This window comes from Polyodon spathula, chromosome 19, assembly GCF_017654505.1.
Source record: "Polyodon spathula isolate WHYD16114869_AA chromosome 19, ASM1765450v1, whole genome shotgun sequence".
Classification (NCBI taxonomy): domain Eukaryota; kingdom Metazoa; phylum Chordata; class Actinopteri; order Acipenseriformes; family Polyodontidae; genus Polyodon; species Polyodon spathula.
The window spans coordinates 12,659,529-12,676,394 of record NC_054552.1 but is presented as its reverse complement, the minus strand read 5'-3'; the positions used below and the strand labels follow the sequence as shown (position 1 = coordinate 12,676,394).

Here is a 16,866-nt window from a genome sequence, read left to right as displayed (position 1 = left end):
AATGTATTAGTAATTAGTAAGACCTCATCTAGAAAATTGTGTTCAGTTCAGGTCACCTCGCTACAAAATTGATTTTGCTACCCTAGAAAGAGTGCAAAGAAGAGCGACCAGAATTATTTGGGGTTTAAAAGACATGTCATATGCAGACATGATAAATGGACATTAGATAAAGTAGCATTCAGAACAGAAAATGAGCGGCACTTTTTTACACAGAGAATTGTGGGAGTCTGGAACCACCTCCCTAGTAATGTTGTTGAAGCCGAAACCTTGGGATCCTTCAAGAAGCTGCTTGATGAGATTCTGGCAACAATAAGCCACTAACAACCAAACGAGCAAGTTGGGCCGAATGGCCTCCTCCCGGTTGTAAACTTTCTTACGTTCTTATGTTCTTATAATGGGACTGTGACAAGATGACGTTGGGTGACATCAGGCCAGAAGCAAGAACAGAAAACAAACCAGATAACTGCTGCAGTTCAAAGACGCATGGTGCACCTTTTATTTTTAAAAGAAAAATAAATAAAAAGGTTTAACAAAAAGAAACGCTCACAGAGCACAGAAAAGAAAAACGGTGAACAAAAATATTCAAACACAAAATAACTAAAACTAAGGTCAGGCTGGGCAACTGCCTTCACTGATCCTTATATCTTCTTTTAATTTTAAATATCTCTCTCGCTCCTGCCTCTCTCTCGCTCATGCTCTCGTTCCTCCTCTGAACACATCCACCCAGAGTGCAGAGAGCTGTGGGTTGATATACAGGTGACCATCTCCCAATTAGCAACAATTACCCAGCTAAATTAATTCGGGAGATGGCCACCTTCTGCACAAGGTTTTTATTAGTGGATGGGGCTTCAATAACAAAACGCTGCAATAACAAAACATGGCTACACTGTCAATACATTTTTAAATACAAAATATATAATAAATCATAACAATAACAATAAAAATACAAAACAAATACATTTTGTAGGAGCAAGGCTCTGTCCTGCCCCCTTCTCCTGCACAGGGCTCCCGGCCCTGTTACAGGGACATTCTAATCTGGGGAGAAAATCAGTGGTAAAATAATTGGGCACTCTTAAATGGTATAGTTTATATACTGTAATGAAAACTGTCAAACTGTTTAATACGTCGGTGCATGTTTTTGTTTTCAGTTTGTAGAAATCACTCCAAGTATCACCAGGTAGAGGACCCTGTCAGGAGGCCGGGCTGCATCATTCCTGCTGCGCTCAAGAGAAGCAGTAAGTAGCACAGCAGGGACTGCAGGGCAGCCAGATAGGAATGACTGGGCAGGCAGTATTATACGCTCAACTTCAACAAGACCTATGGATAGTTACAACTATTTCAGGTGGTACGTGAAGGAATGTCTATGACCGGACGCTCTGTGATGCACTGTTTGGCTACTAGGGGATAGCTCAATAATGTAAACATTTGAGTAGAATTGAAAACAGTGCAAAACAATAATGTTGCATGAGTTACCATTATTATCATTGTCATTATTAGCATTATTATTCATTAGCTGAACTGAACATTAGCATTCCCACTTCTCTTAGAAGATTATCGTACATGATATGGCTATAACAAAACACTTGTCCCAAATGTACTGCAACTTCATTAAGGTAAGCACCACAATCTAAATAATGCAATATACCATCCAGTGGCGCACCAAGGGGGGCTGAGCAGACTATAGGGCATAACTGTAGGGGAGGGGTTAATATAATGTCTGATTCGTACGGAGAAGACATTGAATTATAAAACAGCGATTTCAGGCCTGGAAAAAGTATTGTAAAAGTCATGGAAAAAGTGCTTAGAAAAGGTTTGCACTATATGTTGTTTAAGACTACAGTTTTAGTTTTTTCTGTCTGTCTTCTGTATCCTTGGCTGTTTCCGCGGATTTTATTTGTATATTCCGTGGTTGCTAAGTAACGAATTTGGCAACAAAGGCATATACGTCATTGCTTAACCATTGCCAGAAAACTGCATGGGGTGGCAATACTGGTATACATTTTGCCCCTTTACTTTTTAGAGAAGACACTATTATTTTGTTATGGTTTTGCCTTTTAAAAAGCTTAAAATATAATAACAAGAAACCTGAAATCATTAAGAAGATGCCAGAGGTCTGCCATTTACAGATGACGTTAGCAGTAACGTGTCTACAAGATGCTGGACAATTTGGGTTTGGAGACTACAAAACAAATATTTATTAAATAATATAGGCTAGGTAGTTGTTAGTTTAGTTTGTTTTTATTATGTATTAACCCTACCTGAGCTGTCTTTTTGGCACATCACAGTTTTTAAATGCATTTTTCTCCACTGATTTGGCAGCTAGGCAGCTGTGCTTTTTTGACTTTTTCTCCATGCATTGGCAGCTAGGCATATATATATATATGCTTTTTTGATATATATATATATATATATATATATATATATATATATATATATATATATATATATATATATATATATATTACATCTCAAACCAGCAGCAGGCCCAGGATTGCAGAAACATTTCGTGATATAATACGTTATACCTAGGGCTGCAGCAGCTGTCATTTTGACTGTAATAGTAAAAACAGTGGGTTTGGCTTAGTGCTGCTGAACTTGAGAGCTTCATGCTTGTTTTGAATAGCTACAGGAGACATTTTCAGACGTGATTTATCTATCAACAGTTGTAAAAAATACTTATTTTCTAGTTAAATGAATAAACCAATACAACGCATGACTGCACAGCAAGACTTAGGCGTGATTATATTGAAAAAAAAAAAGTTACTGAATAATAGTGTCCCAAACCAGCTATTGCAAGAATGGAGACGGGAATTGTCGTTGAATAGCTAACAAAGTCAAACTCAACAGTCAAACAAAGTCCCCTTCCAACGCTACCCCCAAAATCTCAGCGTCAGTGCTCGTGTTGTAACAGGTTTCCCTCGCGTGTAACAAGCAGGCTGCAAAACCTGTCACAGACAATATCCTGATGGAAAACAAACAATAACATCAAAAAATCTGATTTACAAAAATTATGGGAAAATCCAAGTGAGGAAATTGGAATTAAAGGTAAGCGCTATGTTTGGTATGTTAAAATAAACAGGCTGTTTTGACTACATTTAAATGAGTTGTTAAGCCCTTGTTACAGGAGTCAATTTACTAGCAACTTTTATCGCCTGCGACCAAATCGCGTGAGGATCGCCCCGTGTAACATCCACGACAACGTATTATCAACGTTCTGGCAACTGCCTGGCAACGCGATTGCTTAGGTGGACAGCAATCCTACTACAGGCAACAGGTTCCAGGCAATATCCAATCAGAGCACCGGTATGTGTCACATGATTCTGTCTGCTGCAGTGAAAACAAAGAGTTAAAATGGACAGGAAAGCCGCAATTATTGGACTCGGGACAAATAAATACTTCTCATAGAGTTTTATGAATGTTGGTCAATGCTGGAAGAGTTTTAACAAGTTTTTTTTTTTTTTTTTTTAACTTCTAAAATCTTTGGTTAACTAGGGTAATAACAATGTAGCTGCTGTAACTCTGCTAAACCGATGCCCATATTCTGTTATTTTGTTACCTTTTTTAAACTGTTACTCTGCAGCACTGTGATAATATAACTACGAAAGTGGTTCTGTACATCCCTGTGTAATGTATACAGTAGCATGTCATTTATATTTATTATCAAAATATGTGTATACAGTATATCTATATATCTAGCTAACTATATAGATAGATAAATGGCGTCTGCCAAAAAATAAGTAAAATATCTCTTATTACTGTTTATTGTATTCATTCCAACTCTGTAACTGGTTGTATCGTAGCTTTGAAGCTCATTCGGTAAACTGAAAGCAGAAAAAATGAATCAGACTAAGCTCTTCGATTTAAATACTTCGTGAAAGTTATGTTAACAGTTCAGAAATTCAGTGTGTCTATATGTGTACGTGCGTGTGTGTGCTATATTAACTGCCAGCATTCGCTGCGATACATACATTTAACATTTTCCTGTTTTTAATTGAAATTATTGTTCCACTTGTGTTTTAATTGTTGTACGGTTGCACTTAATGTACGTGTCTCTTATCAGCCCCACACCCTCTTTGTGATCTTCGTGTGTATTTCTCGCCCCCAATGTGTTACGCTTGCCGTCTGTTACCCTTCCCCGTTTGCATCTTTATTCTCTGCTTAGTTCAGCGCTTATAAACGTTACTGTTAGTTAGTAGTCACCGTTGCAGAGCAAATAAAAAATCAACACATTGAAATTTAATTTGCTTGTCTCGTCCTTCTTTGCTGAACCTGTGCGCACCAACGCCGCAATATGCTTTTATTAAAGGCAATTATTTGATTTATTTATTTATTATCCCCGTGACTTTATTCTCCCTCTGTCATTTTCTCAGTGCTTTTAAACGCATTGACCGTGACTGCTCCGTGATTTACGTCCAAATAACACATAATCCTACTTATGTCCTTTTTTTTGTTTAATGGCTGCCATTTCAAACTTTTAATTTATTGTTAGTTCTTAAATATGATTGGATATTACTTGGATTAAAGGCAATTTGTATCGAATGTGAGTTGCCTGTTCGTTGTATAGTGTCAAATACCTCGCGCTGTCGTCAATGGCAACACGTTGCCAGCGAAAGAGCATTTGGGTTAAGAAGTGGCTCTTACACAGCGACAGGAAAAGGCTGCTATTTACTGAATGAGCTTCAAAGCGACGATGCAACCAGTTACAGAGTTGAGAACAAGTACAATATAAGGCAATACAATATATTTTATTTATTGATTGGCAGACGCTGTCTATCTATCTATCTATCTATCTATCTATCTATCTATATATATATATATATATATATATATATATATATATATATATATGCTACGTGTATACACATTACACAGGGATGAACAGAAAGCGATTGTTTTTTTCTTTTCTTTTGTCTGTCATAATAAAAAACGGCCTTTCATGGTTATATTATCACAGTGCTGCGGAGCAACACTTTAAAAAAGGTAACAAAATAACAGAATATGGAAATCGGTTTAGTAGAGTTACAGCAGCTACACTGTTATTAACCTATCGTTAATCACAGTTGGACCAAAGGTTTTAAGAAGTTTTAAAAACTTGTTAAAAGTAACTCTTCCAGTATTCACCAACCTTCATATAACTCTATGAGAAGTATTTTTTTGTCCTAAGTCCAGTAATTGCGGCTTTCCTGTCCATTTTAAATCTTGTTTTCACTGCAGCAGACAGAATCATGTGACACACACCGGTGCTCTGATTGGATATTGCCTGGAACCTGTTGCCTGTAGTAGGATTGCTGTCCACCTAAGCAATCGCGTTGCCAGGCAGTTGCCAGAACGTTGATAATACGTTGTCGTGGTTGTTACACGGGGCGATCCTCACGCGATTTGGTCGCAGGCGGTAAAAGTTTCTGGTAAATTGACTCGTGTAACAAGGGCTTAACACAGAACAGTTTCGTAGCGTGCGACGCTGCTGTAGTTTTATATGCATTTTAATAGACTGTAAAAATAGACCGCTGCGGTAGTTCTAGGTGTGTATGTATGGCCCGTTCTAGTGTTAATTCAGTTATATTCATTTTTATAATAAGTAGGTTTGTTTTGCGCCACGAACAGACTTAAGTTCAGCACCAACTCTAAATAAAACGTTATTACTGTTATTAGGCACTAGTAATAATCTGAAGCAGTGGTATTTCAAAATAACAAAATCATGGTTTTACTTTAGTGAAGTAGGCTAGAATGGTTTTATTATTAAAAACGTGTTGTTCTTTATTAAAATTTATTTTCAGATTTTTGTGCTCATTCAATCAACCCAAGTAGGAATTTACTTGCCCCATTTAAGATGTCTTTCAAGTCAAGTAAGACTGGCAAAAGAAAAACAAAATTATTATTATTATTATATTATTATTATTATATATTATTATTATTATTATTATTATTATTATTATTATCTAAAAACACCGTATAGATATTATTAATAAATCAAAGAAGTTTCAGAAAGTCTGTCTGAAAGGGATCCCCCCAACCAGCCCCCCCCCCCCCCCCCCCCCCAAAAAAAAAAATGTAATGCTGGTTGCGCCACTGATACCGTCATATATACATACCCCACAGTTCAATCACCAGTATAATGACAGCAATAATAATAATAATAAACACAATAACAGCCATTTACTATTACAGTGAGGGTTTCGCCCCGATAGGGAGATCATTGGGAAATCTCATTGTGGTGACTCAGAAACTTCAAAGCACCTCTCAGCTTCATAGGCTCTCAGACATACACTGACTGCTGCTTTTGGCGATTAGTGCTAATGGGCCAGAAAGGTTTCTTTTCCACAGCGTAGATTATATCAACCAAGAAAGAAGAAATCAGCTATTTGTCATATTTTGTAAGAATAAGCTCTCTGAAAGGATTTGGTCTCAAAATGTGCAAATAATTTTATATGCAGTAACACATGACAGAGTGTGCAATCATCATGTAATAATTCTATATGCAGTAACACATGACAGAGTGTGCAATCATCATGTAATAATTCTATATGCAGTAACACATGACAGAGTGTGCAATCATCATGTAATAATTCTATATGCAGTAACACATGACAGAGTGTGCAATCATCATGTAATAATTCTATATGCAGTAACACATGACAGTGTGTGCAATCATCATGTAATAATTCTATATGCAGTAACACATGACAGAGTGTGCAATCATCATGTAATAATTCTATATGCAGTAACACATGTAATATGCCACACCTGTGGTGCTGTAAGGCACAAGGTGAAGCCCTCAGAGAAGTGGTATATTACGAGGGCTGTTTTGCATCGTACCTTACAGCCCACCTGGTGCGTGCACAGCCTGTTGGGGGTCATTGTTCACATTTTGTGTGCTTAGACCCCAGGAGCCCTCACCTGTGGGAGTTTCTGCGCGACCTCCTGCTGACTCCCACACAGGGCATCTTGGAGTGGGAAGACAAGGAACACGGTGTCTTCCGTGTGGTAAATTCCGAGGAGCTGGCGCGGGGCTGGGGCCAAAGGAAGAAGAACGACAGGATGACCTATGAGAAGCTCAGCCGGGCATTAAGGTGAGGTCTGGAGTTTAATTTAAATGTGGAATGTATGCAACAGTTATATCATTTTAAAAAAAAAAACTAAAGTCAGACAGAGGAACCAATACATCTCATTGCACACAGTGTAAACAAGCTGATTCATGTCATATACCAATACATCTCATTGCACACAGTGATAACAGGCTGATTCATATCATATGCCAATGCATCTCATTGCCCACACATTGGAGCTGCAAGAAACTTCACATGTGCCATTGATATACACACATACACACGCATACACACACACACACACACGCACACACACACACATATACAGCTCTGGAAAAATTTAAGAGACCACTGTAAAATGATCAGTTTCTCTGGTTTTACTATTTATAGGTATGTGTTTGGGTAAAATGAACATTTTTGTTTTATTCTATAAACTACTGACAACATTTCTCCCAAATTCCAACTTAAAATATTGTCATTTACAGCATTTATTTGCAGAAAATGACAACTTGTCAAAATAACAAAAAAGATGCAGTGTTGTCAGACCACGAATAATGCAAAGAAAATAAGTTCATATTCATTTTTAAACAACACTATACTAATGTTTTAACTTAGGAAGAGTTCAGAAATCAATATTTGTTGGAATAACCCTGATTTTCAAGCACAGCTTTCATGCATCTTGGCATGTTCTCCACCAGTCTCTCACATTGATGTTGGGTGACTTTATGCCACTCCTGTCACAAAAATTCAAGCAGCTCGGCTTTGTTTGATGGCTTGTGACCATCCGTCTTCCGCTTGATCACATTCCAGAGGTATTCAATGGTGTTCAGGTCTGGAGATTGGGCTGGCCATGACAGGGTCTTGATCTGGTGGTCCTCCATCCACACCTTGATTGACCTGGCTGTGTGGCATGGAACATTGTCCTGCTGGAAAAACTAATCCTCAGAGTTGGGGAACATTGTCAGAGCAGAAGGAAGCAAGTTTTCTTCCAGGACAACCTTGTACTTGGCTTGATTCATGCGCCCTTCACAAAGACAAATCTGCCCGATTCCAGCCTTGCTGAAGCACCCCCAGATGAGTCCAATTTTCAGCTTTGCCCAACACCTGGTCATCTAATGATTAGATGGAGACCTGGAAAGGCCTACAAGCCACAGTGTCTCGCACCCACTGTGAAATGTGGTGGAGGATCGGTGATGATCTGGGGGTGCTTCAGCAAGGCTGGAATCGGGCAGCTTTGGCATGAATCAAGCCAAGTACAAGGTTGTCCTGGAAGAAAACTTGCTTCCTTCTGCTCTGACAATCTTCCCCAACTCTGAGGATTGGTTTTGCTTTTGATAGCAGGGTTGACCTGGGTGACAGTTTGTTACTGATGCTTCCATCCAAGTTTCTCTGGATTGAACTGTCTGCCCAAATGTTGATTAGAGCAAATCTTTCTTCATCCTCGCTGCAATCTGGCTCATGGTGTGTCTCAAGCAACAAAAATATGGCTAAACAGAATAAACAGAAACGCTCCTTGCAGATGTGAAACTTTCACACAGGCATTGTGTTTTTTTTATTGCGTTGGCTCACGAATGGCCATCAAGCATTTTGTCTCGCTCAACCGGGGTCAAAGCATGTCAGCCTACATCCTGAGGTGGGGCACTGGAACCGGGTTAACCCGGGTCCGACCCAGGTACGTGGTTTCACACTTCGCAGGATTGTGGCCCGATTAGCCAGGTCCAATGCCCCAGCAATACAAGCTGACTGTATAGAGTTATCATAACATGTATTACGTGTGCACAAAACAAAGTGTATTTTAAATTATAGAAACGTGATTAAGAGTATACTAAGAATTTATATACCTGAGCTTCGCTATATAGGGATGGGTGATACTTTCGTGAAGAGGCGACGAGGCAGTGACAGTCTTTTTTTTTTTTTGATTTTAAAACTGACAAGCAGCAATTGGTAGATACATAAAAACATGAACTACTTTTCCATACCATGGTAAACTGTAAACTCTGTAACCATGGAATAGACAAATGGTTGGGGTTTAAAACTGTGGCAATCTATACCACAGTATACCAGTTTCACAGTAATAGTTGTGCAATACTACTAATAGAATACAATATGAAATAGGAGTTAGGATTGCAACAATTATGTCTACAATGACATAGTAGTGCAATAATATATTAGCCGAAGATCCAGTAATGTGGTGCTTCAGTCAGGCAAGTCCAGTGCATACTAGGAAGGGTAGTTTAAGAGATCTACAAGTGCAGTCTAAACAGGTGGGTCTTGAGGAGGCGGGGGAAGGCAGTGTGAGACGGGGCAGTCCAGAAGTTCTCTAGTAGCTGGTTCCACCACAGAGGGGCTAGGGAAGCGAAGGAGCGGGTGTTTTTTTTTTTTTAATGAATTGTTCCATTACCACTCAGATTCAAATCCAGTAGTTTCTCCGGTACACTTTGCAGCTGCCTCTCCTTGTGTGAAGCTCAGGGCTGAGGATGATTACCAGAACTGAAATGCATTGACAGAGCTTGGTTAATGCATGTAGCACTCAAATGAATTGGCAGAGCCTGGTTAATGCTCACAGGTAGCTTGTTTTATTTCCTTCCACACAATGAATACAAGAAGGGAACTGTAAACAGATGTTTTTATTTCCCTGCAGATATTACTATAAGAATGGGATTCTGGAACATGTGGACAGGAGGCTGGTGTACAAATTTGGGATGAAAGCTTACGGCTGGAAGGAAGACAAGCAGCACTAAACTAGGGTCACACGGATCCACTGGGTTTTTGCTGTTTATATTTCTGAACAAATTGTTATTATAATGTGAATGTTTGACAATTGGATATTTGGGGATTTTAGTTTGTCCTGGGGACAGCTATGGAAAAAGGTATCTTTACGAGGGGCCCCTACACTAAAAATGTTTTTATAGAATGGTGTTTCACATACTAATAGTTACTTGCGTCTACTAAAATGATCTAAACTGTTTATCACCTAATAAGGCTCTTTGTGTACCAAGAGAACTTTTGTCCATTTTCCATCCACCTGCACCATGAAACCAGCCTATAAAATACCCTCTAGTCTCATTCCAATATAAAACTGGAGCTGCAGCCGCTTCCATCTGCAGTCCACTCTGCAACCAGACCTCACGCAATAGTCCAAGAGTTTTTGTATCATTTTTATTTCTAAATGCATTCACCAACCTACAATATTTACCAGGCAGTATAATATCAGCACCTTGCACTGGTGCAGAAAATATCAACACTGTGCACTGGAGCAGAAATTATCAACACTTTGTACAATTGCAGAAAATATCAACACCTTGCACTGGAGCAGAAAATATCAACACCTTGCACTGGAGCAGAAAATATCAACACGGTGCACTGGAGCAGAAAATATCAACACAGTGCACTGGTACAGAAAATATCAACACCTTGCACTGGAGCAGAAAATATCAACACATTGCACTGGCGCAGAAAATATCAACACGGTGCACTGGTACAGAAAATATCAACACCTTGCACTGGATTAGAAAATATCAACACCATGCACTGGAGCAGAAAATATCAACACCATGCACTGGAGCAGAAAATATCAACACCTTGCACTGGAGCAGAAAATATCAACACCTTGCACTGGAGCAGAAAATATCAACACGGTGCACTGGAGCAGAAAATATCAACACAGTGCACTGGTACAGAAAATATCAACACCTTGCACTGGAGCAGAAAATATCAACACCATACACTGGAGCAGAAAATGTCAACATGGTGCACTGGAGCAGAAAATATCAACACCGTGCACTGGAGCAGAAAATATCAACACCGTGCACTGGAGCAGAAAATATCAACACAGTGCACCGGTACAGAAAACTACCATTGGATGAACAGAAATACATTTCAAAACCCAACAAATGACACCTGATATGAAAAAGCCAGTGTTCAATATGAGAAAAGAGGCACATCTAAGTGAGATCTACTCAAAATGCATGGAGTAGAGACACCAATCATGAGGATCACTAAGCAGGACAGAAGCATGTATGTTTATACTGGCCAAACCAACTCCAAACATTGTCCTTCAGCATTTACAGGTACAGCAAAACAACAACAATATCACCTACCACTGAACCAACAGCATCTACTTCAAGGCAAGTGTGTGCACAACTAAGCATTCATGGCTTGAAACTCACATTAGCTCTGCTGCAGCCAGTCCTGGCTCCTGTCTATTTAAATAAACATACAATTGAGGAAAGTTCCGAGGGCTGGTTGCGGGTCAACTTTATTACAAAACTGTTTTGATTAAAAAAATTAGGGGCATACATTAAATACATTGTTCGTGGTGCTGACAGTTGTAAAAATAATGTTGTTTTTTTTTTGTTGTTTTTTTTAAAGCATGGTTTTGTTTTGTATTTGAGATCAATAGAGCTATAGTTATAAGGCAGTACAATTGTATTTCAAAATGTCAATGGACATTTATAATACAAAGAACAATGTGTTAACATTGCTAAAATCTAAATAAACTACATAAAAACGGTACTTAGTCAGTTCGGCAGCAGTATTAAATACACATCTGTTTTGTGTTCCATTGATGTGCTGCTAGGCGCATCAAACATATTGGACTACTTTTCACTTCATGTTTTCATCCATAGCTTCACAAGATGAATCAGAATTACAAGGTAAGAAACTCAGACAAGCAGCAAGCGTTTCAGCTAGTTCCTTTTTTTATGTACTTATTCTTATCTTTAGATTAAAAATGTTATTTGTGGCTCATACAAACAAATATAAATCTTATTTATTATTTGTATTTAGCTCTGGCTCACATGGTGAGGACCCCTGAAGGTAAGGGAGGCGGATGCCTAGCCCTGAGGTCAGGGAAGTGAGTCGAACAAAAGACAGCACATGCCAGCGCATAACATAAACAAAAGACCAGAAGGACAAAATGGGGCAAACAGGAGGATGGTTAGTAAATTAGTAGGATGTGACTATGTGTACACCTGCTGCTCAGTGAAGAGGAAAAAACCCCTTGAGGCTGATTAGGGGAAAACTTCTGGTGGCTCTGGCAGAAGGAAGCCCCCACTCTGGGGATACTCGCAATTTTAAAATGAGCAGCAACTACATCAGAGGAGGATGAATGAATGAATGTATAAATCCACCACAGAGGAGGGCCAGCTCCCCACATTCATGATCAGGCTGTGATTGATGTTGGCCCTCATTGAGGAGGTGGCGCGCCTATACCGAATGATGGGGGAGGGGGGCCTGCTCTGGAGGCAAGGGTGGAGTCAAGGAGGGAAGTCTGCTGTGGAGGTGAGGGTGGAGTCGAGGAGGTAAGTCTGCTCTGGAGGCTAGAGTGGAGAGGTGGTTTGAGAACCAGTGAAGAGTGATGATAGAAGCGAGAGGAATCAATGAACAGAGGGTCTGTGGGGTTGGGGGGGCAGGGTTTCCTGCTGGGGAGATACCTTGATGTTGAAAAAAAAGGGAGGATACTTGATACTTGAAGGCTGAATGAACTGACCACGCTGAAATTGATCTGTCTTGGAGGTATGTAGCCAAATGATGAAGTAAGCATCGAAGGCAGCTAAGATCCTTGTAGGGGGAGAAGCGGCCTTTCTGAAGAGTGGAAACGAGCAAATGGAAAATGTATGTTGATATAGACAGGAAGATGAAAAGGTGAGGCAGGGGGAAAGCTCTTAAGAAACTCATGGAGGGTCAGGCGAACTGCTGGTATGGAGAGAATCCCTAGCATCCCTATGCTGGGAGGGAGATGGAGAAAATCCCTAGCATGGATGATGAGAGCCAGGATCCGGTTTTGATTGAAGGAATATGATTATTCGATTTTGGGTGCAGAAGGTTGAAAACACTGAGCAGGCTGTAGAATAGTAAGCTCTTGAAGAAGGGGTGAGGGCTGCAGACATGTAATGCTGGGCAGATTGAAGAGTCGGATTCAGTCAAATAGCAGCTGGAGAAGTTGGGGATTCTGGATGGGGGTTGTGGAAGCAGGTGGGACCAGCTGACGGAACTTGGATACCGAAAATAGAGGCAGAAGGAGAGCTGGAGCTGAGGTGGCAGCTGGACTGAACGAACATATGAATTTGCTGCTGGGGAAGCGCAGCGCCTTTTGCGCCCCATATTCTGGAAACGAGGGCAGAGAGATGAGATGCCGACCATTCTATGTGTTAATTAATATAGGATCGATCAGTAGTTTGCTATTATCATGTCTGCTTGAAATGGAAAAGGTGAATTCACATTCAGAGATTTGGGTTTCACAACTCCAGTCATTCTCCTAATAGTGGAACTCCTTAACTCGTAATCAAGACAGATTTCCAGTCTCATACCGCGTCTCTCACCATGTGTTAATGCTCTAACATTTGAGAGAATGAGCAGACATATGAATAGACTGCTGAAAAAGTCAGCTGCCCTGTATTTTGATTAGATGTGGATTAGTGTTAGCCTTGATTGTAAAATGCTGCCGTGATTTGCGTATTGGAGTAATGCTGGAGCATTGGAAGCTCTGGAGAAGTGCAGTTGCAGATTTAAACAGTAAATTAAAGCAACTTTTGCATGATGCAGTAGTGAGCAGATATGAAGAGGGAGGGGGCTCTGCTGTAGTGAGGAGCGATTAACAGTAGAGGGCGGGATCTGCTAAACAGTGCAGAGGTCTGAGGAAGTAAATGATGGAGTGCTGTAAGTACTGTGCAAAGGCCTGCTGTAGACAGACGAGATCTGCTGAAGCAGTGATCTGTAATAGTGAACAGTGGACTGCCATTGGTAGTGCGGTGGTCTGCTGCAGAGAGTAGGGATCTGCTGATTGCGGTGGATATTGGTCTTTCAGTGTTAAGGCAGATTTAGATGGAGCCGGAGATAGGACTACGGGGCAGAGATGAAGAATGCAGAGGTCTGAGACCGCTGCAGAACCGGAGAGGATAAAGAATGTGTTGCTTCGAGGCTTCTGCAAAACCTATTGATTTGGTTGTTAGCAGTTTATGAGAGTATTGACTATTGGTGGTAGGAAGAGATTGACTGAAACAACGATAATCGTAGGACATGGTTCCGTGTCTGACTGGCGGCTCGAGTTGATGAAATGATGACTTTGAAAGTTGAATAAAGTGCCTTGATGAGGTGGTCAAGCCAGATGAGGAAACACAAATCTGAGAACAGGAATAAGTCACAGGAATGGATGCCTGACACAGGGAAACTGGAAGTTACTGATGGTAGATTCTGAGGATCTCAAAAAGCAGCTGAGCACGTTGCTTCATGACCAGGTCCTCAAAGAAGGGAAGAGTTGAAATTGAAGAATGTCATTTGATATAGGTAGGCAAAAGGTTGAGGCAGGAGGGGAACTCCTGAGAATCCCTGGGAGTGACAACGAACTGCAGGAATGGATAGAAAAGTTGGAGTGTGTTGGACTGATCAACACAAAAAAAGTCCATAAAGTCAAAGTGAAAAATAATATCTACAAATTGTTCTAAATTAATTACAAATATAAAACAGAACATAATTGATTGCATAAGTATTCACCGCCTTGAGTCAATATTTGGTAGAGGCACCTTTGGCAGCAATTACAGCCATGAGTCTATTTGGATAAGTCTGTACCAGATTTGCACATCTTGACACTGCAATTTTTGCCCATTCTTCTTTGCAAAATTGCTCAAGCTCTGTCAAGTTGGATGGAGACCTTTGGTGAACAGCAATTTTCAACTCTTTCCACATATTCTCAATTGGATTGAGGTCCAGGCTGTGACTGGGCCACTCCAGGACATTGACCTTTTTGTTTTTAAGCCACTCCAGTGTGGCTTTGGCTGTATGTTTGGGGTCATTGTCCTGCTGGAAGATAAATCTTCTCCCAAGTCCCTGGTCTCTCCAGGATTTCTCTATACTTTGCTGCATCCATTTTGCCCTCTATCTTCACAAGCTGTCCAGACCCCGACGCAGAGAAGCACCCCCATAGCATAATGCTGCCACCACCATGCTTCACAGTAGGGATGATGTTCACAGGATGATATGCGGTGTTAGGCTTGCACCAAACATAGCGCTTAGCGTTGAGGCCAAAAAGCTCTATTTTGGTCCCATCAGACCATACAATCTTCTTCCACTTTGTCTCAGAGTCTCCCACATGCCTTCTGGCTAACTCTAGCCGAGATTTGATGCAATTTTTTTTCAACAATGGCTTTCTTTTTGCCACTCTCCCATAAAGGCCAGTTTTGTGAAGCACCTGGGCTATTGTTGCCATATGCACAGTGTCTCCCAGCACAGCCGTGGAAGACTGTAACTCCTTTAGAGTTGCCATAGGCCTCTTGGTGGCCTCCCTGACTAGTGCCCTTCTCGCCCGGATACTCAGTTTTTGAGGATGGCCTGTTCTAGACAGATTCACAGTTGTGCCATATTCTCTCCATTTCTTAATAATGGACTTTACTGTGCTCCGGGGGATATTCAATGCCTTGGAAATGTTCTCATATCCTACCCGATTGGTGCTTTTGAAGAACCTTATTCTGGATCTGCTTTTGAATGTACTAATCAACTGTGGGACCTCCCAGAGACAGGTGTATTTAACCTGAAATCATGTGAAACACCGTAATTGCACACAGGTGGACTCCATTCAACTAATTATGTGACTTCTAAAGACAACTGATTGCATCAGAGCTTGTTTAGGTGTGTCGTAGCAAAGGGGGTGAATACTTATGCAATCAATTATTTTCTGTTTTATATTTCTAATTAATTTAAAACAATTTGTAGATTTTATTTTTCACTTTGACATTATGGACTTTTTTTGTGTTGATCAGTGGCAAAAACTCCTAATTAAATCCATTTTCATTCCATGTTGTAACACAATAAAATGTGGAGAAGTCCAAGGGGGGTGAATACTTTTCAGAGCCACTGTAGGTACTACTTGACAGAAAATTAAAAGCCCCCAGCTCAATGCCCCCTGAACTACGCTCCTAACATTTAAACAATGTGTTTGTGGCTTGCTGCAAGAATTGTAAAAATAGGATCTTCTGTTGTAGAACACACAGGAAAGAAGTTGAGGTTGTTTTGATGAGGACAGCTTTTCTTTCTTTTGTCTGAATTTGTATAGGGTTTCAAATTGGCATGTGTTCTCCAGTCATTATCTTCCACAGGGCCATTCCTCCCAGAAAGGGGACTGTTCCTGTCATGCCACAGTACCAGACAACACCTTCATTCTTTTTCAGTGTTTAATATCAGATTTTAGATAAAATTGACTGTTTAATTTAATATCTCATAGTCTTGTACACATTTCAGATTAATTTTACTGAAGTCATTTCCCATATAAAAGTAGGTTAGTTATTGTTTTGACATTTTATAGCATGTATTTCACATTTTATTCTATTTAAAATGCATTTATATTTCCAATGTGTCGTGATAAGTCATTGCAAGACCTTTTTGATTGTTCATGCATCCAGTCTTAAAAAAACCCAACTATAAATCAATTGTATTCGCTTTGTCCCAATGCCAAGGAAAAGGTGTTCAACAAACTTCCACACATTTACTCATTTAATCCACTAGGGGGAGGACACTACTCGTGTAACCCTGTTCCTTGTATTAAGCATTGGAAGTCTTGTTTGTATAGCTGAAACTTACATGAGTGTTAGTTTTTTACGATTGCTTTGACTCATTTTTCAATACAGCGACCCAATATGCATAACTCTTAACACAATGATAAACTGAGTGGTAAAATGCAGCCATTTAGACACATTTTTCCATGCTAACATACAACATGCATAACTGTGAATCACCTCTCCCAATCATAAAGTTGCCCTGTCAACCATTTAGGACTTCTGTCAAATGCTAGCACTTATCTGGTAGGGTTCTTAACTTGATCACATGG

The 16,866-nt window shown here is 40.1% G+C and overlaps 1 protein-coding gene across 1 annotated transcript in view; it reads left to right on the top strand.

Annotated features, from left to right (window-relative positions):
* The window catches only part of LOC121294407 (ETS-related transcription factor Elf-5-like), a 36,962-nt gene extending 25,049 nt beyond the window's left edge, over positions 1-11,913 (top strand). The window contains exons 6-8 of the mRNA XM_041218076.1: positions 1,149-1,235; positions 6,881-7,070; positions 9,688-11,913. Of these exons, the coding sequence (XP_041074010.1) occupies positions 1,149-1,235; positions 6,881-7,070; positions 9,688-9,787 (377 nt within the window). The 3' untranslated portion in view covers positions 9,788-11,913. The remainder of the gene's footprint in view (positions 1-1,148; positions 1,236-6,880; positions 7,071-9,687) is intronic.
* Positions 11,914-16,866: the final 4,953 nt, after the last annotated feature.